General features: G+C 44.7%; 2 protein-coding genes across 2 annotated transcripts; one reads left to right on the forward strand and one right to left on the reverse strand.

Annotated features, from left to right (window-relative positions):
• Positions 1 to 144: 144 nt before the first annotated feature.
• RPL36 (ribosomal protein L36) lies at positions 145 to 1,901 on the forward strand. The gene is made up of 3 exons (XM_021528182.3): positions 145 to 325; positions 1,095 to 1,229; positions 1,772 to 1,901. Exons 1-3 carry the CDS (start codon positions 233 to 235, stop codon positions 1,859 to 1,861), a joined length of 318 nt encoding a protein of 105 aa, XP_021383857.1. The 5' UTR covers positions 145 to 232; the 3' UTR covers positions 1,862 to 1,901.
• A 1,037-nt stretch (positions 1,902 to 2,938) lies between these two features.
• Positions 2,939 to 24,911, reverse strand: LONP1 (lon peptidase 1, mitochondrial). The gene is made up of 18 exons (XM_021528178.3): positions 24,510 to 24,911; positions 22,383 to 22,471; positions 21,863 to 21,982; positions 20,507 to 20,735; positions 19,992 to 20,053; positions 19,288 to 19,417; positions 18,753 to 18,836; positions 16,850 to 17,070; positions 15,473 to 15,611; positions 14,512 to 14,690; positions 10,290 to 10,377; positions 8,757 to 8,879; positions 7,905 to 8,021; positions 7,484 to 7,624; positions 7,233 to 7,398; positions 6,105 to 6,313; positions 4,688 to 4,852; positions 2,939 to 3,337 (listed from the first exon to the last, which is right to left on the reverse strand). The coding sequence occupies exons 1-18, from the start codon at positions 24,894 to 24,896 to the stop codon at positions 3,173 to 3,175; spliced, it is 2,814 nt and encodes a 937-aa protein (XP_021383853.3). The 5' UTR covers positions 24,897 to 24,911; the 3' UTR covers positions 2,939 to 3,172.
• Between the last annotated feature and the right edge of the window lie 1,345 nt (positions 24,912 to 26,256).

Consider the following 26,256-nt stretch of genomic DNA (forward strand, 5'->3'; position numbering starts at 1 on the left):
GACCCGGCGCGGGGCGCTCCCGCAGCCCCTCACAGCGCACCGGCCGTGTTCCCGCCTTCTCTCCTGCCCTGCCCCGCCCCGCGCACCCTCGGCCCCGCCCACCGCCGGAAGTGGCCGCGTCCCGGAGTCCCGCGCGCGCTCGTTCCTTCCGGTGCGGCGCCATCGTTGCGGTGCGGCTGAGGCGGGGTGGGTCTCTATCCATCCGTGTCCATCGGGCCCGAGCGCCGCAGCCATGGCCATCCGCTACCCAATGGCCGTGGGCCTTAACAAGGGCTACAAGGTGACCAAGAACGTGTCCAAGCCCCGGCAGTGTCGCCGCCGCGGGGTGAGTATGAGGCTCTGCTGGCGCGCGGTGCCTCAGGCCTGCCTCTCGTGGGGGCCGAGCGAGCCGCTGCCCACGGTGCGCAGCGCGGTTGTGTTCGTGTGTCTGGCGCGGAGCCGCCCATCGCCTCCGGCCCCGTCCCCCGGGGCTGCGGCTCGCGCTTTCGCTGTGGGAAGACAGGAGGGATCAGAACCCCCGTGCTGCCCGTGACTGCGGGGCGGGCTGGGCTCGACAGAGCGGGGCCAGGCGGGCCCGTGGGCTCGGCAGGGCAGGGCAGTGGATAGCTGTGAAAGCTGTATGTCTTCTAGAGTCTCCTATTCTGCTTCTCTCGGTAACAGGCAATCTCCCACAAAACTGCCCCGGATTTCTCTACTAGGAGCTATCCAAGTCCGATAAGGTGGCCTGTTACGGGACATGAATGCATCTGGGCTCATTATTCATTCTTACTAAATGCTTTGTGTAGCTGTGGTATTCGATGTGTGTTGCAATGCAAACCCTGGCTAGCTCATGGACCTGCTTTTTCAAAGAATGCTGGTCTGTGCCAGTGTGTGACACATCCGGACCTGTGCTTGAAGACAAATTGGCACACTAGGCAGATTTTGGCTCTGCAGGATCTGCCAGGCATTAAGTTTTCTTGGCACATGTCAACGGCATAAGCTGGTTTTGAAGCCTAGCAGAGAGTATGGCACAACTCCTTGCAGTCCCCTTTGCACCCTTTGCACAGTGCTTTGTAACCTACTGACCAAAGTCCTCCCTCCATCCCTTCCCACAGCGCCTGACCAAACACACCAAGTTTGTGCGAGACATGATCAGGGAAGTCTGTGGCTTTGCACCCTATGAGCGACGTGCAATGGAGCTGCTGAAAGTGTCCAAGGACAAACGTGCTCTGAAGTTTATCAAGAAGCGGGTAGGTCAATCACTAACAATGGATGGCAGAAACTTCTGTCAGTTTTCTGTTTTGTGCCCTCTCCAAGGAATATTTGGCTTTTTAATTAATTATTTTTTCATTTGTTTTGGAATTAACTGGTGGAATATGATGGAGTGGAGAGAATGTTCCTTGGGCAGGAGATGGATGCAGAGGTACTTTGCTAAAAAGGTCCTGAGCTCAAGGATTCAGGCTTGTCATGCTATTTTTCCATGGTTTTATATCTGGTGTGGGGAAAATGGGAGCACTGATGGAGGTTGGGTGCCATTAACCAGGAGACTTAAAATAGGGTTCCTTGAGTTGTAATGATTTTGAGAATTGAAAGTAGCCCCTTTCTTGTCCAAATAACTGTTAAGGTACTACTGAGACATGATGGCAAACTCCTGGCTTGAGGTAGAGTCTCTCTTTCCAGAACTTTACTGTTCTGCCTGGTTTTGAGGTGTGATAGCAGGGACACCTGCAGCAGTCCCAGTTTATCCAGTCTGTGCTGGGTAAAGGCTGACAGCTCTGCTCTCTCCCTGCAGGTTGGCACTCACATTCGGGCCAAGAGGAAGCGGGAGGAACTCAGTAATGTCCTGGCAGCCATGAGGAAAGCTGCTGCAAAGAAGGATTGAGTTGCACAGGCTGCAACACAATAAAGTCCTTTCTCCCAAACCTAGGGTACTGAGTGTTCTTGATACACTTGCTTCAGTGCTTCTGGGGACTGCTGACAAGGTTCAGAATTTTAGCCATCAAGAACTTGGGTCAGTGGTTTATTGTACCTGCAGGTGGAGATGCTGATACTAGTGCTGCTGTGACTTACTCTAGAGGGGAATCTTCTAGGACTATGTGCAGTTACTTAGGATGTGGAAATCTCTGGAATAACACCTTCTACCTCCTAGTCTGTCTTCAGACCTAGATGGTAGCAGGAGGGAAGTCAAGTAGGCCAAAATGGCTGTTGAAAATAGTAACTACTTTGCACTTCTTTCCCAGGGCACATCAGCCTATTCCTTATGCAGCTTAGCCTGCTCCTGTGTTTCCCCTTGTGCCCTCTATTCAGGCCTGTGTTCTGCAGTGTCGTAGCAAGTCATGACACCTGGAGTCAGCAAGAGCTCCCTGGACTTCAGTAGCTGGATTCTTCATTCTCCCCTAAGGCCTCCCTTGCTGAGATGACAAGAGCTGTTCTTGGCTCAGAAAATACTTTTTCTTAGTGTTCAGTGGAAGACAAAGTATTCAAGTTCTCTGGCCCCCAAGCCTGTGTTTACTGATGTACAACAGTCAAGATACTTAATTCCTTTTCTCATTCCCTGAATATGATACAGCTGTTGGCAGAGGCATAGGCCATCTGTGGTGCAGCACAGTGCTGCTGACCGGTGATGCTGAGCATGTTACTGATCTACCCTCTTTAAACCTGGAGTTCTTTCTGGTGGTATTGACCTGGTGACTAAACCTAAAGAACCCTGTCCCTTTTATCAGCTGACTCTACCAGCTCTGCTGAACTATCTTAGTCCTTTTAGCCCAGCCCGGGCTACTAAACAGAGGCAGATTCTGAGAGATACTTGCCTTCTACCACATCAGGAATAACAACTGTACATCAGCCTAGCTTTGGGTGATTGTACTGTTCAGTCCTTTTTCACAAGTCATACAGAAATTTACAGTGGAATAGCTGAAATATCTTCAATGAGAAATGACCAGACTAGCCCCACTGCTAGTGGCTGATAACATGCCCATTCCTCTGGCAAAATTGGAGATCCTTTATTGTAGATCATAATTCAGTATTAAAGACTGAAAAATACTTTATTCTAGCAGAGCCATAATTCATTTTGGCAGCTGCGCAGCAGCAATAGATTCATGTCCCACTTCAGGATTGCCCCATGTCACCCATCTCTAGGCCGGGGCCGAGTGCTTAGGGACAGAACACCTTCCAGCCATCAGGGCACAGCATGTCATCCTCCAGTGAGATCCTGCTGTGAAAATGCTATATCAAATACCTCTGTGTAGTGCTCCACAAAATGCACTTCCAGTCCTTCTGTAATGAATTCAGCAAGGTCATAATAATCCTTTTTGTTCTCTGATGGCAGAATGATGCAGGTGACACCTGCCCTCTTTGCCTGTGGGCAGAAAAAGTTGGGCTGTTGAGTCCTAGGAATCCTTCCATGTACCAGAAATAACCCCATTTCTGAAAGCAAGAGCAGTTATTCTGGAGCATGATGTAGCTTTACTCCTTTCTATGGAGAGCACCAAGGGCATTCCTGATAGATATCACCAGGGTGAAGCATGTTCTAGATCCCCCCCCAGCTCAAGCCTCAAAACACATAGTCTCCAGTGTCCGCTCAGCTGCAGGGACAGATGAGGGAAGGAGGCATTTTAGATGGACTATGTCAGCATCTTGGGGGATTATTCAGAACATTCATACTACCTTACAGAGTTTTAAGTACCTGTTTTGGCTTGGGTGACGATAAAGCCTCAGATGAAAGCAAAGTTAGAAACAGCTTGTCAAACCAACCTACCCCATCAATACCCTTAGTACAGTTCTACAGAACTTTTTGATAGGGACATCTTCTTTGGAAGAAGCACAAAAGGCAGAGCTTCTCCACCCAGGACAGGTTTGTACCCATTGCATTAGGGGTGATCCTGTGTTTATGCCTGTGGCCACTCACACTCCTCCTGCAAGTGCAGCCAGTCAGTGCCAGTACAGGTTAGTCCTCTACTGACTACTACAAACAACTACTCGTTTTTAAGTCATACAAGGAAAAGAAATCACATTGCAGAAGGCTGTAGCCCAAATATATCTGGGGGCAGAACACTGATGTGAAGCCCCAGCTCAGTGGAGGAAGACCTATTAACATTGTTGACAGAAAAATATGTGTGGTGCAAGGCTTATATAGGCCAGAATTGTAGAGGTGAAAAGTACAGAGACAGACTGAACGCGTAGAAAGGAATTGTGTAAACTGAAAATAGATGAAACCAAATACTAAATCTAAGTTCCTCTGTATAAAATGCCAAACAAATTCACAATGGAATTAGGGAACCCTATGATTTTAAGACCCTTGATTTCAAGAGATGCTTAGAGATGCTGTCAGATCTCCACTGGATGCCCTCCTCAAACAGGTAATTCAACACAGCACATGTGATTGAACTGTGCTAGTCTGACAGAGCAGACAGCTCTGACAGCCAGTTAAAGCTGTCAGTCACCTTCAATTCTGCCAGTGTAGGTGGACTTGAGCTAATGCCAACATACATGCCCTGGCACAAAGCCTAGGGTCCCATCCCTTTCCTCACAGCCAGAGACACAGCCAAGATCCCCATGTTTCCCCACAGACCTTTCCAACCTGTGTATGGAATGAAATCTGCTTCTCTCAGTTCAAGGAGCAACCCCCCACTGGCTGTCCTTGTCCCCACCCAGCCCAACCTAGGGCTCTCCTGTGGACAATGCACAGAGACAAGAGAAGAGCTCTTACTGCAATAGTCTTCTCCTTGATTCCACCAACAGGAAGAATTTTTCCAGTCAATGACACTTCTCCAGTCATAGCTACATTCTGCCTCACTGGGCAATTCATGGCCAGGGACAGCAGAGCTGTTACTATGGTACATCCTGCGCTTGGTCCATCCTTTGGGGTTGCTCCCTGTTAAAAAAAAACAAAGCAAAACTCCCCTGCTCATTCAAGAAGCAGCATAGTCAGACAGTACCCTTGTCCTTGTTGTTTTAACATTGTCCAAATTTTATTAAGCCTCACAAAGGTTTTTGCATGTGTGAGTGATGGAATCTTGCTATTTGATTTGGCTGATGTATTAACAAATGTGACATTCCTCACCTTACTCATGAGAAATAATCCACAAATGAGTCCACAAATGTGGTTTCTGGCCTGATGTCACCACCATACTCATTGGACTCAGATCTTTGAGTAAGCAATTCAGGGAAAAAAGAGCACAAACACTTTAAAGCTCTTTGTTAGACCTAAGTCAACATCACAAGGGGAGAGTGTCAAGAGTAACAAACTAGTGGAGGACAGTATCAAAAATCATTCAAGGCAGAAAAGATCAGTATATAAAGCCCCACAAAATCCAAGCCTGAACTGGTGAGTCTGGATTTATCTGAGATCAAACCTCTTTGTGGTAAGAGCAGAGGAAGTAAATGTCAGAGGGAGTAGAGACAGAGATCATGTCTGCTGTTTTCTCATCTATCAGGAAATGAATTCACAGACAACAATGCAGTACCTGGACAGACACAGAGCAAGCTGCAACAAAGACATTGCACACAGAGCACTCAGTAGTCCAGAAGTAAAGCTGGGACACAATCACAGCTCAAAATCTGTCTTCAGTAAAGCACCTGCCCAAAGCTTGTTACACAGCATGTGAGCTACTCTGAGCACTGTGGGCATTTATTTTCAGCCCCAAATATTGGACAAAAGCAATCACTGCCATTACATGGACTAGGAAGCATGGCACAGAGATCATGAATAGTATTTTCAATAATGTGTAAATGACTTGGAAGCCTTTAAGAAGGCCTGATAACACAGAAACCTAAACTTTGATGTCTTAGTAACTTCGTCCAAGCATTTATCCAAATCACTTATCTCTATGTCATGGTTTCCCCACTTGAAAAACAACAGCTACAACAAAAGCTTAGGTTTCTTTAGAAAATTATCCAAGCCCCGGTATTCTTGCCACATGCTTGCTGTGGCAAAGAATGGAAACATGGCTCATAAGAAGACCTTCACAGAAGCATGAAGAAAATGTCTTCATTCCTTGGTTCTACTGCTAGAAGAGGGCATTCTGCACAACATACGGACAAATGAATAGCCTTCCAGCTTTACATCTAAGGGAGTAAATCAGCAGGGCTGCTGTGCATGCTCTGTGAACTCTGCATCAATTTACCTCTGGCACATGCAAGTGGATATGACAAGACATAAGAAAATCATTGCTGGGGTCCTTCTGCATCAGAAAGGCTCTTGCAAATGTGTATGCAATTTTGGCACTCTCTTTCATTACATCTCCCAGTTGCCCTGTTACTTCAAGTGACCCATCCTTATTTTCCTTGTCTTTGGGTCGCCTCAGAGATGTTTCAATGAACAGAGTGGAACCTCCTAAAAAAAGAAAAGAAAAACATCTGAAAAAAGTTAAAGGAAAATTAAACTAGGATGTTTTGGTGATGCAGAAGCTACGTCAGGCATTTGGAACTGATGCTCTCTGATGAGACACTAGCCCTTGAGTAGAGAGCAACTGAAACCTGTTCCTTAAATACCTTCAGGAAGCTAAATAAAAATCTCAACAGTCTCCATTCATTGCTTTTTTGGACTTCACTTTCTAGGAACATAGATGCAACCCCTACTCAATGGAAACAACCAAGTTCTTATAATGGTTTCATGTTGCTTCCTCCAGAGAGTAAGCTGAGTTCATAAAACACTTTTAGCCACTTCAATTCTCCAGTGCCAGGTATCTATTTACCTTCTCTACCATACTGACAATTTCCCTCTTAACTACTTGAATTCTACCCAAAGTCAATTTGAGTATGAAGAGGTCATCTCCTTTGCTATGTGCTGTATTTCCATCCTGTAGTGTACATAAACCCACAAGTTACTAGGGGAGTAATCCAATTAATGCTAAGCAGCCAACTGCACCCACTCCACAGAGTGCTGGAAACCTATACCTGCCCTTAGCACCAGAAATCAAGTCAGTGTTGCACATCACTGATGAGACACAGCATTCCTCAGCTGTGCCGTGTATCACAGTGGCACCCTCCTGCTGCTGATGTTCCTAATGTATGTCATTTGTATGGGACATGGAGCTTGAAGAAAAAACATGCTGGCCCTAAGCTGAGCCTGGGCATAAGAAAGGCTCCCTTCTTCAAGGAAGTAGCATTCAGGATCTAAAGGCCAAAGAAAATTCCTTTTACTGGTGCCTGTAGAAGAACATCACTGGACTCAGTTCTGTTTGACTATTACATTCAACTTTTGAAAATTACACAGAACTGTAGGCATTAACCCAAAATTAATTTTGTCTCACCCATAGCTGTCCAGGCCAGACCCATCACCACTCCTGGGGGAGTGGTTTCATACATGCGATCCACAGTGAAGATGGGCTTTCCTACAAAGTCCTGCAGGTTTTCAGGTGTTACTTGGACCATCTCTGCTTCTCCACTCACAATTTTATAGGCAGATTTCCTGAATACCTAGGTGGAACAGTAATTTACCTCTGTAAAAAAAGCTGAGAAGGCTGATGCACAGTGGTCACAGTTACACCTAACTTCCCCTCACCTTTTCTACTTGTTTCTGCAGATTCCTCACCCCACTCTCTCTGCAGTACTGCTTGATGAGAACAGTGAGGACATCTGATGTGATTTGAGCTTTGTTTTCATCCAAGCCACACAGAACTCGTGCTTGAGGGACCAAGTATCTCTGAAAGAAATAACATCCTTCTCTTAGTATTTGTGACAAAAGCCAAGTGGTTCCAATTTACTCAACTTTCTGCTGTTAGCTCAATGCTGCTTTCTGGTGTCCACAGCCTGTGGCAAACTGGGGTTACTTTAACTATGTGTTCAAATCAAAGGAACTCTGTCCAAAATACCATGTGCCTAATTTTTTTGGACATAGTTGGATGTCAATATGTAAGCCTTAATCTACCAAAAAAAATCTACCAGATGTAATTCACATAAAGCACAACAGTGATTTCTCTTACCTCTGCAATTGCAAGTTTCTCTTCTGCTACATATCCTGACACATTGATCACTTCCATTCTATCCCGCAGTGGCTCTGGAATGGTTTCTGTTACATTGGCAGTACAAATAAAAAGTACCTGGAAGCATTAAAAGATCCTATTAAGAACTTTCATCAATCAGTTGCTTTACTCCAAGTACTAGTTCCCAAGTTCTGTGTTTCTCTGTCTGAAGGGCTAGAGCAAGATCACCCTCTCTGTGGAATTTGTTTATATCAAAAGTTTGAATTTTAGAACTATGTAATAGCATGTTTCCTACCCCCAAAATAAATGTTTAGAAATACACAACACACAAGCTGGGAAATCAGAATGGTTTGATAGGGACCAGAAAATGGGAGATCTAGATCTCACTCAGAAGTTATTTCTACCTTCTAGGAAATTAGCTCAGAATGACCCAATTATATATTATATATACCTACTCCTAATGCGTCAATTTTGTAATTTATGTCAGCTGCACAAAAAGTGCAACAGTGTGTAAAGATGACCAGTTTCAAAAGCTTCACAGCAGCATTAGGCCACCTCCCTTGACAGCAGCTCTGTCAATCATCATGTAAAGGAAAACTCTTGCCTTTTCTAGTGGAGACCACACATCTGCCCCTGGCTCTGCAGGGAGTTAGGACATATGTGGGTGATCATGTTGTTTCATGTACAGACATTCAGTTAAAACCAACTCCTGCAGACACTATTGTGTACCATTTATGTTCTATCTGATTTTCCAGCGGAATAAAATGTCAGCATCTTTTCATAGACAGGAAATCTCTGCATTGAAACATTCAGACATTCTGGCTCTACAACCTCTGCAGAAAAGATAAATACCTTTGACAAATCCACAGGAACATCAAGATAATGATCCAAGAAGTTAGAGTTCTGTTCTGGATCCAACAGTTCTAGAAGGGCTGAGGATGGATCCCCTTGATAGCCTCTTCCTATTTTATCTACCTGTGGGAAAAAAAATTTAATACTCTAAGAAGTTTCATACCATGATAAATTCTCAAGCAAGCAAGACTTTTTTCAAGGCTCCATCTGAAAATGTTCATGAGTGCTCATTAACATCCAGTACCACTCTACCAGTTTTCTGTGCACTCATCCAAGTCTCCACTATCTTCCTGTGTGAGCACATGACACACCTGACAAGACACAGGATTTTTGAGTGTTGCAGAAAATCACTATGAAGTCTCAGGCAATGTGCATACAATAAAAAGCACTACTACTAGTGGGCTACTACTTGTTAAGCTGAGATAAGCTATAGGCACAGACCAGAACACTTACTCCACAGTGAGAGGACTAGAGTGCTAGCTTACACCACTTCCCTAATATGCAAGTGCAGACCTTGCCTTGCTCTGGCCAAGGGGCAAAAAGCCTACACACAGCCATTCAAGCAGAGCTGGGTTAGTGACTTGGGCTGTTGTTATAGTTGTAAGTTGATTGAGGCTCATGAGGACTTCCTGAAGTCATCTTGAACAACCTCACTGGTCATGTAGTGCCACTAGAACCAGGTGCCCAGGACCATGGCCAAGGTCATTGACTCATCCAGCACTGTGAACTTTGCTTCTGAGGATACAAACAAGGCCACTGCTTCTTCTCCCTTAGGAGTAGTGTGAACTGGATGGCCTCAATGAAATTTGCTGCTACAGCCAAGGCAGGGATTCTGGCCAACACCATGGAAGTATCACAACCTACAGGTTATGATAGGTTCCATTACCTTTCAAATTATGATACTCATTGGTTACATCATGCTGCAACAGATGACAGTTTATTGGTCCCACATACCATTCCTCCCAAGAATCTGCTGTTGGTCCTTCCCAGATATGGCACACAAGAAGGCCAGAACAACCTTCAGTCTGTTCTGAACACCTGTTATTATATCCTGTCCTTATCTGCTTTTCAACAAAGCATTAGGCTGGTAGTCCTGACTCATTCTCAAATCAGACCACAAATTGATTGTAAGTATCTTATTCCTTAGAGTCCTGCTTTAGACCTACTGAGAGAGTGACTCTAGCTAATAATCACACAGGCAACAGTGAATTTGTGCACAGTGATGTGCTCACACCTATGTAGGAAACACAAGAACTACAGAATCTCTGAATATCCAGCCAGGTCCATTAGGATCCAAACAGCTATAATTTAATCAGGACACAACTAGAATTTTAAAGCTTGAGTCTGTTATAAGGAGAGAAAACAAACTATCTAAAGTATCAGTGTCACCTAGAGAACTTGAGAGCCCAGCTTCATATAAACAGAAAGAACATGACATTTTTAAGAGAGTTACTGCTTCACCTTTTCTCTGGGGATCACTAATTGATACAAGCCTTTAAGAGCAAAACCTAGAAGAAAGATGAAATACTTCACCTCATCAATCAGTATAAGTGGATTCTCTGTCTTGGTCTTCTTCAGACACTGGATGATTTTTCCTGGCATTGCTCCGACATATGTCCTCCTGTTTTACCAGAGACTGTATTTAGGGAACCATTGAAAAGCACAACACGTATCAGAGCATACATCACACAGCTGACAGAACAAGTATATCCCACTGTGAAACAAGTCTTTATTTCTTCAACATCTATCAAAAGCATTCTGTATCACAATATTAAGCACCAAGACCCACCTAGTCTATTTCTAGTAAAGAACTGACATGAATTTTAGCAAAATACTCCTAGACTACAGTTTTTATCTTTAGTTTTAACCACTTCTCAATTAGAGAAAAGCAAAGAGGTTAGGCCGAGGACAGAGCTGTTTGAATTTTCATGGGTTTTGGGAAAGAAATGTTAGAAGGGGTAACATTTCACTTCCTCACTTGATAGGGACAAAAAGACCAGTGTAAATCAAAAGATACTAAAGAAACAAATTGATAATAGTAAAAATATAACCTTTCTGGTTTCTGGTATCCAGAAACAAGCAAAAGCAAAAAGGGTAACAACAGAGTGAAGGCTGAGAGGCACAGAACAGAGAACATCTGAGAAACATAGAAAGTATTTTTCTCTGCTTCTGGGTAAGACAGAGCCCTGCAGGTTCAATTTACTTCACAGAATAGCTACTCTTACTGGTTTGAAAACAGCGCTGGTTTTATGCTCAGATGCAGACCCTCTGCTCTGCTCTGGTGAGGCCAGACCTGAGGTGTCGTGCCCAGTTCTGGACTTAGGAGTTCAAGAAAGAAAAGGAACTGCTTGGGAGGGTCTAATGGAGGGCTGTGAAGGTGATGAGAAGACTGGAGCATCTCTCAGAGGAAAGGCTGAGGGAGCTGGGCCTGTTAGCCTTTATATGACTGAAAGGGGATCTTACCAACATGTAAAAATATCTGAAGGGTGGGTGTCAAGAGGACAGGGCCAGACTCTTGCCAGTGGTGCCCAGTGACAGGACACAGGCCAATGGGCACAAACTGAAACACAGGGAGTTCCACCAGAATATGAGGGGAATCTTATTGAGGGGGTACATTGAGGGGGGCAGAACCCTGGAAAAGGCTGCCCAGAGAGGCTGTGGGATCTATTTCTCTGGAGACATTCGAAACATGTCTGGACACCATCCTGTGCAACCTGCTGTAGCTGAACTTGCTTTACACAGAATCATACAGAATCACTGGGTTGGCAGAGACCTTTCAAGATCACCGAGTCCAACCCAGGCCCAGCACCTCAACTAGACCATGGCACTGAGTGCCATATCCAGTCCTTTTTTAAACACATCGAGTGATGGCAACTCCACCACTTCCATGGGCAGACCATTCCAGTACTTTATTGTCCTTTCTGTAAAAAACTTTTTCCTAATATCCAACCTATATTTCCCTTGGTGCAGCTTGAGACTGTGTCCTCTGGTTTTGTCAGTTGCTGCCCGGTGAAAGAGACTGATCCCCACCTGACTACAATGACCTTTCAGGGAGTTGTAGAGAGCAATTAAGGTCACCTCTGAATCTCCTTTTCTCCAGGATAAACAACCCCAGCTCCCTCAGACATTCCTCACAGGGCTTGTGTTCCAAGCTCCTCACCTGCCTTATTGCCCTTCTCTGGGCGTGCTCAAGTATCTCAACCTTCTTTTTCTAAACTGAGGGGCCCAACACTGGACACAGCACTCAAGGTGCAGCCTCACCAGTGCCAAGCGCAGGGGAAGAATGACCTTGCTCCTGCTGGCCACACTATTCCTGATACAGGCCGGGATGCCACTGGCCTTCTTGGCCACCAGGGCACAACTGCTGGGTCATGTTCAGCCGGTTGTCAACCAGTGCCCCCAGGTCCCTCTCTGCCTGGGTGCCGGATCTCACCCTAGGTCGGGGGTGGCTCCGTGTGGTGGAAAAATCTCTCCTCCAACCCGTGCTTTCAAAAAAAAGCTCTGAAGTCTTCTGTTGTTCGATCTTTATTGCAAGCTGTCTAAAATATTTTCTTCTCGGGCTGCTGCGGCTTGCTCACAGCTCAGGCAGAGGCACAGACACACCCTGACATCCTCTCTGACTCCTGACTGCTTCTTCTCTCCCCACCCAGGGCTGCTGCTGTCTTTTATATGGTACATTATGTGTTAAATGTTTATAGTTTTTCCCCAATGCCTATTACCTATATTAAATGGTGCCTTTCTACTCTAAACCAATCTGTGAGTGCCAACATCACCAAGAACATGGAGGTAAGGAAAAAGAAAGAGGGAGGATAGGACAGGCTCAAATACCTCCATCTTAAAACTTCTGACCCCCATTTACAAAACCAAAACCCCCCTGTACAAGACTTAAAACCCTTCTGTACAGCACTCAAAAATTCTTCCCTTTACTTTGTGACCACTTCTACTATAATATCTAAACTTTTGTGACTTCTTGTTCTTCCTGCAAAGTTGGTAAATTGTTCCATGGTTCAAACCCAAAATCACAGATGTTTCCAGCTGCCTGCCAGGGTCTCAAATGCTTCTGACCTGAACCCGGAACACCCAAAAATGTCTGAGAGACATTTTGAGTTCCGACACCTAGGCACTGATCAGCCACACCATCCCCAGCCTATAGCATTGCAGGGGTTTTTTGTGCCAAAATGCAGAACTCAGCACTTGGACTTATTAAACGTCATCTTATTAGACTCTGCCCATCCATCCAACTGTTCCAGGTCTCCCTGCAAAGCCCTCCTACTTTCCAACAGATGGACACACATTCCCACTTTAGTGTCATCTACAAATTTACTGATGTAAGACTCATCCTCATCCGTGTCATCAATAAAAATATTGAACAGAGCAGGCCCAGCACAGAGCCCTGAGGGACGCCACTGGTGCCTGTCCCCAGCTGGATGCAGCACTGCTCACCCGCACACTCTGGGCCAGCCATGCAGCCAGTTCTGAGCCCAGCACAGAGTGCTCCTGTCCCAGCCGTGGGCTGCAGCTTTTCCAGGAGTGTGCTGTGGGAAACAGGGCCAAAGGCTTTGCTGGAGTCCAAACAGACACATCCACAGCCTGTCCCGCATCCACCAGGAAGGTCACCTGGTCGTGAAAGGAGACCAGGCTGGTCAAACAAGACCTAGCCCTCCTAAACCCCTGCTGGCTGGGTCTGACACCCTGGCCATCCTGTAAGTGCTGTGTGATGACACTCAGTGTAAACTGTTCCATGACCTTACTGGGTACTGAGGTCAGGCTAACTGGCCTATAATTACCTCAAGGATCCTCCTTCTCACCCTTGTTGTAAATGGGTATCCCATTGGCCAGCTTCCAGTCATTTGGAACCTCACCAGTGAGTCAGGACTGCCAGTAAATGATGGAGAGCAGCTTGGCAAGCTCATCTGCCAGCTCCATCATCATCCTGGGGTGGATCCCATCTGGTCCCATGGATTAATGAACATCCAAGCAGCTCAGCAGTTCTCTGACTGCCTCCCCCTGGATAACAGGGGGCCCATTCTGCTCCCTGACACCACCTACTAACCCAGGAGGACAGTTGTCCTGAGGACAAGCCATATTTCCACTAAAGAGTGAGGCAAAGAAGGTGTTAAACACTTCTGCATCTCCCCTACTTTAGCAGGGGAATGGTCTAGACAATCTCCAGAGGTCACTTTCAATGCCAACCATTCTAGGATTTTTTTTGTAAGTAGAAGGAAAATAAACCTATGGAAGGGTCAGATCTACCCATTTTTTGTTAACTTCTTGTTTTCCCCATGAGTCTACAGATTTTTTATTCACTTCTTGTTCTCCCCATGAATGTTCTTGTTTCCACATTTTCCTCATGCAGCATCTCCATCCTGATTATTTGGAAACCAAGTCTCAATCATACCTGAACACATATGTGAATGACTCTGTTCAAGCTGTGACCATTCTCTAGTTTTGACATCTACACACATGCATGTATTAGCATTTGTCATCAGTCCAGTGGTTTTGAGTAGCTCACTCAGCTTTTCAAAGCTGAGAATACACAATAAACAGGGAGAAACTGCACTTAAAAGCACAAATATAATTATCTTCCAAACTCCAACTTTTGCTATCTTTGTCACCTCTTTCTGTATCTCAACTCCTGTCAGCAAGGGTTGGCAAAACAGAGACGAGAATTACACACATTGTTCAACTTCAGTTAAGATTCCTATTTACTTCAGTAAAAACTGCTGGATAGAGAAATTTCTCAAGTTACACTGACCTGTGTCCTTTTATTTCTGCTACATCAGTCATCCCTCCAACACTGAAGCGGAAGTACTCTCTGTTTAGGGCTCTGGCAATGGAGCGAGCAATACTGGTTTTGCCAACTCCAGGGGGACCATAAAAACATAAAATCTTCCCCTGGGTGGATCCTCGCAGCTGGCTGACTGCAATAAATTCCTGTAGAACAGATAAAGCACCAGCAGTGAACAGAAGGGAACGTCAGCAACACCAAAACACATTTGTTATCAGGTCAAGCAGTGATTACAAAACAAGCATCATACACTAAACTGGTTCTCAAAGGACTTGGGGGAGGATAAGTGGAGAAGCTAAGTCAGGATACTGATGCATCTGTTTTGCCTCTGGTTATTTATATGCTTGGTTGTCCCCAACTTCTGTGCTCTGTATCATCTCATCAGAAGAAGCAGTCTCTCTCCACTGCCTTGGAGTGAGAAGATAGAGTTCAAGTTCTTCTCCCAGCTTCTCTTGTTCTCACCTGAGTCTCTCAAGCTACATGTGAGCATCTCCTATTGTATCACTCCCATGTGCTAAGTTAAGCTTGTTCTTATTTCACACTTCTTTGACAGACAACCCTCAAATAACACTGAACAATTGAGAAATCAAAAGATCACAGTTCAAAACTGAAACTTCAACTGATTATACACCTACAGTGAAGAAATGACTGTGCAAGTGGGAAAAAAAAAAATCAAGAGATTGCTTCCCTTGGACACTTACTTGCCCAGCATTTAGTGCAAACCAGAATATTGCAGTTTGAAATGAGAATGTGACCTTCATTGCCAGAAGTAACTAAGTACATGAACTGATTACCAGAACATTTGGGTCTTTCGTGCAGCTTTATGTTTGATGCATGAATTAACACCAATTAAATGGAGACTGCAATCTGAAACACATCCAAAATGCCTGATGTTAAGCAGTGTGTGAAATGCGACACACCGCCTTACCAGAATTCGCTTCTTGACGTCATCCATTCCATAGTGATCCTCCTCCAGAACCTCTTGGGCTCTAGCAAGCTCCAGGTTCTCCTCGCTACATTTACCCCATGGGATGGATGTCAGCCAGTCCAAATAGTTCCGTGTAACACTGACAGAAACACACAAATGAGAGTAATTGACCAGCTCATGTCTTCCTCCACCACCTTCCAAAACAACTTCATCCAGAAGAAGGGGGATATGAACTACTAATGGAAGAGAGCCTATGAAAAGCACATCACTATTTGGGTTGTCACTGCTAACCTTTTTCAGTCTTCACCTTCCCCCCCAAAAACACCAAAGCTTTTTTTCCCAGCTTTTGCTTTTCTGAAACAAAGAAACTCCAACACTACAGAGAAAGATTTAAGATGAGGAAAATGATGACAGTATGGAAGTTAACAGTAGAGATAATCAGCATAAACAAACTGAAGAGAACACAAGTGTGTCAAACCACTACTCACTGTTCTAAAACTACGCACTTAGATCAGGAATTCAAGTGTACAGGGAGGTCTGCACAACGCAGTAACTCTCAAGTTATGCACAGTCATGGACATAGGGAAGAACAGCCAGGCTGTCTGAGAGCAGGATCCACCTGAGGCCAATTGCCATGCCACCAGAGCTTTGGCTTTTTTCTCCCAAGTACTTGCTTTGCAAATTTGCAATCACTGCTACAAATCTGAAGGAAAGGGAAAGGTAATAATGCTGCCTGTGAAGCCCAGTATGTCTTTTCTATGATTGCCAAGATGCTGCTCATCCAAACGTATGCTTGCCCTTAAACACAGTCTTTTACTTTGTAAAAGATACTTTCAAAAGCAAAGACCCAGAACATTAAGAGAGCTGATAAGTACACCAACTGCTGTATAATATAGCACACTCTGACTCAACAGACAAGAAATGTTCACTTTGACCTTTGTTTCTAACAATTCACATCACAGAACACATGTTACAAACTATTCATTCACTCCTTAGCAATTCAAATACTTCAGTAACCACCTCAGGTAGCTTGACCAATGACATGTATTAGCTTTTCTCACATCTACTGAAGACACTAAAGTACGGGAAAGAAGAGCCAAAACTGAAGGCAGAAAAAGTATCACTGAACATTTCATGAGGAACTAATTGCACATATTGTATCTCTAGCATCAGACTCAAAGAGAAAAGACCTAAAATGATCAAAAGAGGTAGACTACGTAAGTAAACACAGGCAATTTGGAGAAAAATCCTATAACGTAATGATATGCTACGGGGAAGGGAGGGGAAGGGAGGGACTAAAGTAAGTGCTTCACAGAACTGCACTGATGTTTCACTCTCCCAACAAACCCTGACAGCATGACATGGCCATGCACTCACTTGAATTCTGAGGAGTGATTATCCAACAAACCCAACTTGTTCAATTCTTCATCAATCACATCCATGACATGTTTTGGCACTACCAGCTCCTTTAGTCGCTCACGGAACTTCTCTTCTATAGCATCCTTGTCCTCTTTTTCCAGACCTAGTTCTTTCTTAATTATCTTCAACTGCTCTTGAAGAAGATACTTGCGATGTGTTTGTTTGATCTTCTCTTCAACCTAGACAAAGCAACAAATATGGTAACTAATGTGCTCCTGGTACAGACCATCTAACATCAAACACTTCCAAATACTTCTCAGTTATAATGTTCCCAGCAAAAATACTACTTGGAACTAATCTGCAGTGTATTCTAACACAATAAGTGACTTAATAACATACTCCAGCACCCTCCATATCTTGGTGGCCTTCACTGGCCATGATTCAGTGCTTCAATGTTCTCTTTGTGTTGGGGAGACCAAAAGCTGGGCAGAGTAATGCAGATGTGACCTCCTTAGTACCAGAGAGGGCTAACCACTACTCTCTACCTGCTGCCTACACAGAGCAACTGAAGCTCAGTATGTAGTTGGCCTTCCTTTTCACAAGGACAGTCTACTAACTCATGGTGAGCCTCCTTCACATCAGGGCTTCAAAGTCCTTTCCTGTATAGCTAATTTCTATCCTGATTATTCCAGGCCTCGTCTGGGACTATGAATTTCTTTAGCAGAACTTTAGTAGGTTCTTACTGACTCCCCGAGGGGATACCACTAGTAGCTGGCTGAAGTTAGGATTGTGATCAACATGGTAAAGTCTTTCTGCCCATTAATCTAGCGAATTTTTCACCAACCTCATACTACATACTTCCAGTCTGTAACATCTCAATTTAGTCAGAATACTATTACGGTTGACCTCAGCAAAGGCCATGCAAATGTCAAGGTATACAACAATCATTGCTAGAATCATAGAATCATTTAGGTAGGAAAAGATGTCTGAGATCATTGAGTCCAACAATTAACCTAGCCCTGCCAAGCCCACCATTAAACCATGTTTCCTTTCTGTGTTCTGGGCCTTCTCATAGGAGAAGACAATTAGGCAGGTTGCTTTTGGGAAATCCCTTCTAGCTGTCCCAAATCATGTCCTTTTTCATATGCCTGACTTATTGGAGAATTTTCTCCATAATCTTCCCAGGGACTGGGGCAGGTTAACATGCCTACAGTCTCCCCAATTCTCTTTCTTGGAAATGGGCATGGCATTTACCTTTTTCTGCTTCCCAGGAACCTCTCCCATGACCACAGTGCTTTAATGATGAGTGAAAAAAACAGATAATGACATTGATAAGCCCTCTCAGCATCCCTAGATATATATCTGGTCCCAGAGGTTGTATCTGTTCAATTCAATTAAGAAGTCTCCAACCATTCCAATCCCGGTCCAAATGCATTTTGCACTTAATATGAATTCTAAAAGCCCCAGTTACTGGGAGTTAACAAACAAAACATGAGTCAGTATTCTCAAATATTTGTACTTCACATACTTCATTACCATTTAGATGCAGTTACTGTATTCTGATTCAATCTTACAACAGACAGGAGCTACTAGAGTTCACAAGAGTTAGCAGAAGGTGATTTGAAATGACATTGTGCAATTTACACTAGTACATACTATATACAGTATTAGGCTCTATATTGTTACATGGATGATTGGTAAACTGCAGACCTCTAGATATATCTGCTTGCATGAAACTATAACTTAGACACAATTTAATGGCAGATGCTGTAGCCTTATGTCTTGTTACTTCTACCATGTGCATGAAAAAACACATTTCTAACAGAAAACCTTAAATCTAAATAATGCACCCTTTAGAGCACATACCCATACTAAGCATCACAGTGGTGGACACAAGGTATTTGTTACTCCACAAACTTACCTCTCTTCCAAGACGCTGCTGAAGTTTGCTCAGCTCATACTCCTTTTTCAGAAGGGAAAGAGCTTTATAAAGCCGTTTAGGAATCTGGAAAAGATAGACAAAAAATGTATTTTGAGCAAAAAATGAGTTTTGAGATGCCATACCCTTGTTAAGTAACACACACAGATATATATATATATATACACATACACACACACTTTCTCCCTCCCAGAGAGAAAGACAGAATAAAAAACTCCAACAGGTTGTCTGGGAGAGCTTTATAGCATTTGCAGATGTGGAAAGACCAACATGTAGCAACTCCATAGCAGTTAAGAAAATTATATGCTGCCAAAGATGCAGAGCACTCTGATTTAACCACAGTGCATCAATACTAATGATCTACTTTATTCTTCAACAGGAATCTAGTCACTGCTATTAACGTATCATCAAAAGTAGCACTGTAGTATCTTCTCTACTGAAGCTGGTAAGAAAAAGGTGACATACAACAGATATACTGATTCCATTCACATTGCTTGAGTTAAAAACTTCATCTTACACTGGTTTCTTCCAAGATGTCTTGAAGTTCGTGTGACTCTGCCCCTGTTAGGGCTGCACCCATGTCACTCAGATAGATAGGGTTATCTACCACACGCTGTCCAGCCTGCATCATCTGAAGTACAGACTCTCTGAAAAGAAAATGGAAAAAAACCCAAAATGCTCTGTAAATCTATATTCAAAATGGAATATCCTAATTTACTTGTCAGACAGTGCAATAGAATGAAACACAGCTCAGTTCCATAGCAAACTATTTTTGAAATTTGACTGTAGCAATACTCAGTAACAAATAGACAAATCACTTGGTTTAGAGGAATGATCACCAATATATAAAATGAAGTAGCTGAAATGCTCTCCAAACAGTTATGTAGGATTTTTTGTGCCAGTATGCCAAAACTTTTATCCAGCTTTTAAGACATGGATCAGATCATGATGCTTATTGCATTGCAGTGGGTTTCACTTAGACCCAGATCACCTGCCTTAGGACTTAATTGTTCTATGTTGTTTCTAAATTGCACATCAGGTTTCCAAAACTTTGATTCCAACAATGGACAGAGTTTATATCCCAAACCAAAAATCTATGTGACAATTCAGCAAATATTTCTACCTCATTACAACAGAAAAACAAGTGGTATAGAAAATGTCAGTATCTTCCACCCTGAGAACATGCTGTTCTCAAAGCAGGGAAGCATGGGAAGGACATACCTGTACAAGGGGTTCAAGGCAATGATGTCCCGGATTGTTTTAACGATTTCTGCAGTAAGTGCCTATAAACACAACAAAATCTAATCACCAAAAGAATGGAAAAAGATAGGCAAGATCTCAGTACAAATATTACATTCCCCAGAGTCCAGCCACTCACTGCAGTGGTGGGCTGTGATGATTCTTGGTGCTGGGGCAGTTCCTGCTCACAAGAAAGGCAGCAAGGCCTCTAGGGTGGCTTTCTGCATGCACAGAACTTGACTGGCTCTTGGCCAGAAGATACAATCAGGTTGAACACCCAAGCCAACTTCAAGGAAACACTCAGTTTGAGGGAGGTGATCACATAGATTTAAATGCAGACTAGCCTCTTCATTCAGCAACTTTTTGAAGTCAACAGTTTTAAGGAACTGAGCTGTTATAATGAAAATTCTTTACTTTCATATAATCCCCTTGTGCAGTGACTGTGAGAAGGAACTAGTTTCTGCAGCCTGAAATTACAGCCTTACTAATTCACTTACTTTAACCTCTTCTGTGATCTGAAAATCTTCATGAACCACATTCTCTACTTCTACCATGAGAACTTCCTTTGAAGAAGCAGCTACAGGATCTAGTACCAACTCCACATCTTGGTCCTTTGTTCCAGGCTCCTCTTCAGCCTCCTTTTTAGGTCGCTTCTGTTTCCTTCTAATTTTTTGTTTGTTCTCAGGTTCCTCAGGCTCAACCTCTAGTTGCTTGTTTATACGAATCCTGAAAGCCAAAAGAAACCAGCAACAATCTCCCTGTTACATGAGATATCAGCTCTTTAGCATGAAAAGGAGAGTCTAAGCTGTATTTTGAACAATCTAAAATTTAGAAAGGACACACATTTGCAAGACACCATGTTTCATTATTTTGGCTTTTATACAGGAGTTTCCTTTTCTGTTTCCCTATAAATGCTCCTCAAATCTGGTATCTAGTGTGGTTCCTATGGATATGATTGACCAGTGCTTCCTGTCTTAATCAAATATAAAGACCAATCCTAAAGTTATATCTCAGGAATACCAAACCCTTCCAAGTTATAGGGAAATATTTATATTCCAAATAACCCCAAACCAGTAGCTTATTTCCAAAATGCAATCAAACATGGCTGTGCTTTGATAAAGCAGCAAGAGGTCTAACACTTCATTTGAAAAGGAACTGACTTGTGAATTCACGCAAATTTAGTTTTGACATGACTGCTCATTCTTTGCTGTCCAGAACAAATGCAAGTGAAGAAAAGTGAGAAGGAAAAAAAGACATGCTTCAAAGCAAACCCCACCCTGTTCCTTTGACCATGTTTCTGTCCTTGTGTTTTTCCTTCTAAAGGAAATTACTTATTTGATGTTTTTAAAAATATAATTTCTTAACTTAGTTAAAAATACCTGGCATAAATGGCTAAAACTAGATTTTCAGCAATAATCTTATTTTCTTCAGTTCTGGGGCAAAATTATGACTGGGGCAAGACATAATTAAAATTCTGAACCCCCCCCCTCCCCTCCCTTTTTAAAAGCAAAAATACTGGCTTGAATTAATTCCAGAGATTTTTTTTTTCACCAAGCCTTGCTGTAATTGTCAAAGTAACTGCTAAATTTCAGCTTAATGAAAGTTTGCTTGCATCATATCACAGTTGGTATGACAATGACATGCGCTGTCTCTTTTGTTTTGCAGCTAACCTGTCACAGCTGTGACAGGATATGGAATATCCTGACACTCACAGGATATGGCATGGTAACAAAGGAAAAACTTGCCATACATAAGTTGTGTAGAAAAAAATGCATGTATGTGGTGAAACTGATAAGGGATATCTCTGTTTAAACAGCAGCCTGGTGAGATGCAGTGAAGTACAAGTAACCAACCTTCGGTGTCCCATGACTATCATACGCAACTTGTCTCCAAGATCCTGCATTTCATGAATCTGGACAAAAGTTCCCATTTGGTATATTTCATTCAGATCCTCCACCACATCAGATTCATTGCTATTGAGCAAAAAAAATTGAGTAGATATTCAGAAACTGGAAATAGTAGGTCAGATTAAAAAATTTTTAAAAATCACTGCAGAACTTTAAACTTGACTTTGGTGCAAAGACACTTAATCCCCATTGCTACCACCATGTAACCCCTTTCCAAATCACCCAAATATCTGGACAGCTCATCTCCTTCCCAAACAACACCATTCTTTTCTATATCAAGACTCCAGCTCCCAGCAGCGCTGCTGGTGGCAACAAAGACTTTCATAGCATGAGGATGGTCCAAGACCACCCATAATTTCTGCAATGCTGTCCAAGGCAGGGCATTTAGGATGACAGCTTTTAGTGTAAATACAACCTGGACAGCTTATTTTTGTATTTTTTAAAACGATCAAGAGAAACAACTTACTTGTCATCCTTTTTAAGAAAAACACCAGCATAAGGCTGGGCAAGACGAACTTTCCTCCTCAGCAGTTCAACCAGCTTCTTATTTTTCACCTAGGACAACAGGTATGCAATCAGAGGTGGATTTTCTGTAATCTTTGCACTCCCAAGGTGTAAGGCCAGGCATGATGACACCCTACAACTAAATTATGAAGTTGGAGCTTGTACAGTTCTAGTCTTGTCTCCATTAGAGGACAGTAATATTGAAGTGGAAAAAAAGGTAAAGAAACATGAAATTTAAGTATTTTGAACAAGTCACTTCCCAGTCGAGATAAGACAAGCTCAAAGGATGGGGGAGGAACTAAGACCTGTACAAGTCTTACAAGCAAAAAAGCTTGTAAGTTACTTAACAGTATCTTATGTTATATCTTTCTGTTGCTATCACTGTTCCCTTCCCCTTCCATACCTGTGCATCCTAGCTTTCTGCTCCTGATGGGGAGTTAGTTCACCCTTCCCTATCAGTTACCTGAATTCTGCCACAAAACCCTAGTTAAAATGCTCTTCTCCAAAGCCTTCTCTGCTCAATTCCTCTCCTACACCCATGAGTCTTGAGTTCCTGCTTTGAGTTTCAGCCACTATTTCTTCCTAGTTTACTTTCTTACTTCCCTCTGATCTCTAGATGCCACACACCTGTCCCTGGCAGATCTCCCAGCACCACTGGAACTGTTAATCACAGCAGGCTGAATCCTCAGTGACCAAGAAAATAACTGCTTGTGAATTCTGCTGTTCGCATGAAGTCACCCTGCCAGCCACTGAGTGCTCTTCAAAGTGATGGACATAAGCTGCATTGCTCAATTCTTTGCTAACAATCAGCATGGTTCTGACAGAATAGCACGAGTAATACCACCACTGTTGGCCTATTCTAATCTTAGCATACCTATTCCAATTTTGTGCAATTTTATTTAGCAAAATATGCTTACCAATGTTAGAGACATTAACAGGAAGAAAATCAGTAATTTCATAGGCACTGTAGAGACTCGACCTTGTCAGGTAAATTGCAGCACAATGAATTCACAGGATAAGAGAAAACATTTAACAATTCTGTGAGACATTGTTGACCTAAGCATTGAAATTGATAACTTCTGTACATAACTGTTATATGACTGCATGCTCTTAATAACATATAACCTTCTCCTTCCCCTGACACATTTGTAAAGATGCTAGAAGATGCACATATTAGAATCTGACACGCAGAAAAATACTACAGTAGAAATAACATTATGCTAAATAATACTACAGGAACAAGAAAATATTGATTTATTTCATACTACATTTACTTCAAAATCAGACTGGCAACACACCAGAGAGGCACAAAAATACAAGTACTTTTTACAGATTGGGCTTCATTTAAGAAGGAAGAAGTATTTCTGGCCTGTAAGCTCAAGAAACACATCACTGATATAATTCATAACTATTAAGATCACACTCGGAAATGGCGACTGCCATCCCCATCCCTCAACACCCTCTCCCACCGCAGCTATACTGCTCTACACCGTATTCCTGCCTTTTTCTTGCAGCTCACAGCTTGCTGCCTTCACCAGCACGGGTCTCGGTGCTCTGACACCAGCCTACGGCGCCGAAACAAGGACACGTTTGTTTAACCTTCATCAGAGAACACAAAAATGACAGTGAACTTCGAGAGAGTATGTGTGAATCGCCGACCTTCTCTGTTAGAAGCAGAACTGCTGACGCAATTACAGTGAAACTTCAACTGGCCCAAAAGAAATCGTTATCCCGACAGGACTGGGTTACAAAGCTCGAGATAAAGGCCGAGCAGCGGCTGCCCGTGGAGGTCACGCTGCTGCTGCCCTGCTCTGCAGTTCAAGGGAGGCGCCCAGGCAAAGAGAGCGGCCAGGAGAGGCGGCATCGCCAGCGGCGGGGTCAGTCGGTGACCCCCGCACGGCCTGGGGTGATACCACCCCGGCACTCCCGCCTGAGGCCGCAACGCCGGGCTGAGCCGCCTCCGGCCGCTCTGCGAGCCAGCCCAGAGCACCTCCCGCCGAGGCTCCGGCACCTCGCGGCAGCTTCCGCCCAGGCCGGGCCGGCAGAGCCGAGCCCCGGCCCCGGGACCGAGGGCTCGGCGGCAGCTCACCTCGATGATCTTGATGAAGCGCGGGAATACAGGGTTGCGTGTCACGGCGATGAGCGGGACGTTAGGGAAATGCTCCGGGACGAGCAGTGGCGTCAAGGCCGTTATGACGGGCCCGGGCCCGGCCCCGCCACTGTCCGCCCCGCCACCGCCGCTGTCCTCACCGCCGCCGCCGCCTTCCAGTGCGTCGCCCCCAGGCAGACCACCGGGGCTGCGCTGGTGCCAGCGTGGGCCGGCGCTGAAGGTGGCGCGGGGCGGCGGCACGGAGCCCGGCGGGGCCGGGACGGCAGCGGCGGGGGCCCAGAGGCGGCGCCGCGTGGGCCCCAGGGCGGGCCCGGTGACCGCAGGCCGCCAGCGCCCGCACAGCCGCCACCAGCGCGCGGCCGCCATGCTGCCGGCGCGCGCGCCTCACTTCCGCCCTCCCAGCAGCGCCCGCCCCGCCCGCGCGGGGTCGCGTGGCGGCGCGCACGTCCGAGCCCGCCGGGAGCGCGAGTTCGAGCCCGGGTCCCGGCCCCGGCCGAGCGCGGTCGGCACGAGCGTGGCTTTGGCCACTGCCCGGTCTTCCCTTTCCTCCTCGGTTCCCTGCAGTCGGCTGCCCAAAAATGGAGACTCTGTAATTTGGCTGCCCAAAAATGGAGACTCTATAATTTGCCTAATGACCCTGTGCCACTGCTCCGGCAGCTTCTGTGTAAAAAAGTATTTCCTGAGATTCCGAGGGAGCCCCCTCCCCCCACCGTGTTTCGTTTTGTGCCTATTGCTTCTTGTCCTGTCACCAGGCACTACTGAGAAGAGCCTGGCTCTGTCTTCACACCTCCCCTAAGTAGGTATTGCTCTACATTTATGACACCCCCGAGCCTTCCTTCAGCAGGCTGCAGTGCCAGCTCCCTCAGCCTTTCCTCAGGGGAGATGCCCAGTCCCTCCATCATCTCTGCAGTTCTTCTCCGGACTCTTCATGGTGTATCCGTGGGCGCTTGTAGTGGAGAGCCCACAGCTGGATGCAGCTCGCCAGCCGTGGCCTCTGCAGTGCTGAGGCAAGGCTCCCGTTCCTGAACCTCGCCGGGCCAGGACAGGCAGGGGCACCGCAGTGTCTCGGGTTCAGCTCAGGGTCCAGCAGAGCCCTCAGGTCCTTCCCCACAGAGCTGCTCTTCAGAAATTTGGCCCCTCGTGTGTCCTGGTGCATGAGGTTATTTCTCCTCAGGTGCAGGACATTGCAGTTTTTTTCATTGAATTTCAGGATGTTCCTGTCAGCCCATACTTCCATCCTGTTATAACTGAAAATTTGTCCAGCAAAAGTAATATGAAAAAATAAAATATTTCTTTTGCAATCAAATTCTATCTAGCCAGCCACAAGGAAAGAACAGAGCTGAGCCCGGGGTCGGCACTGGGTGTGCATCAAAGAAGTCAGCCTCAGCAGAGGCTTCCTCTATGCCCACACACCTCCATCCTGGCACAAGCGGTTTTTATAGGGAAAATTCTGTCTGAGGCCAAGATTTCAACAATCAGTCTTTTTTTCTATTCAGAGTCCATAGGTTAATGAGATTTTCTTTTGTTGAATCCCTTGATGAAATTTATGGGAATTCGGGAACTCTGCATTCACATGTATCTGCCCAAGGATTTCCATGATATCCATCTTGGGTCGTTTGTGAACGATCAGCACCTGGGGTTCCCCCCGCCATGGCCCATCTTCTGGCGAGCGTACCTTCTTACTTGTAAACCAGTTTCTAATATACACCTAGGCTCGCTTGAGAGG

This window comes from Lonchura striata, chromosome 28 (assembly GCF_050655825.1).
Source record: "Lonchura striata isolate lonStrDom1 chromosome 28, ASM5065582v1, whole genome shotgun sequence".
NCBI classification, from domain to species: Eukaryota; Metazoa; Chordata; class Aves; order Passeriformes; family Estrildidae; genus Lonchura; species Lonchura striata.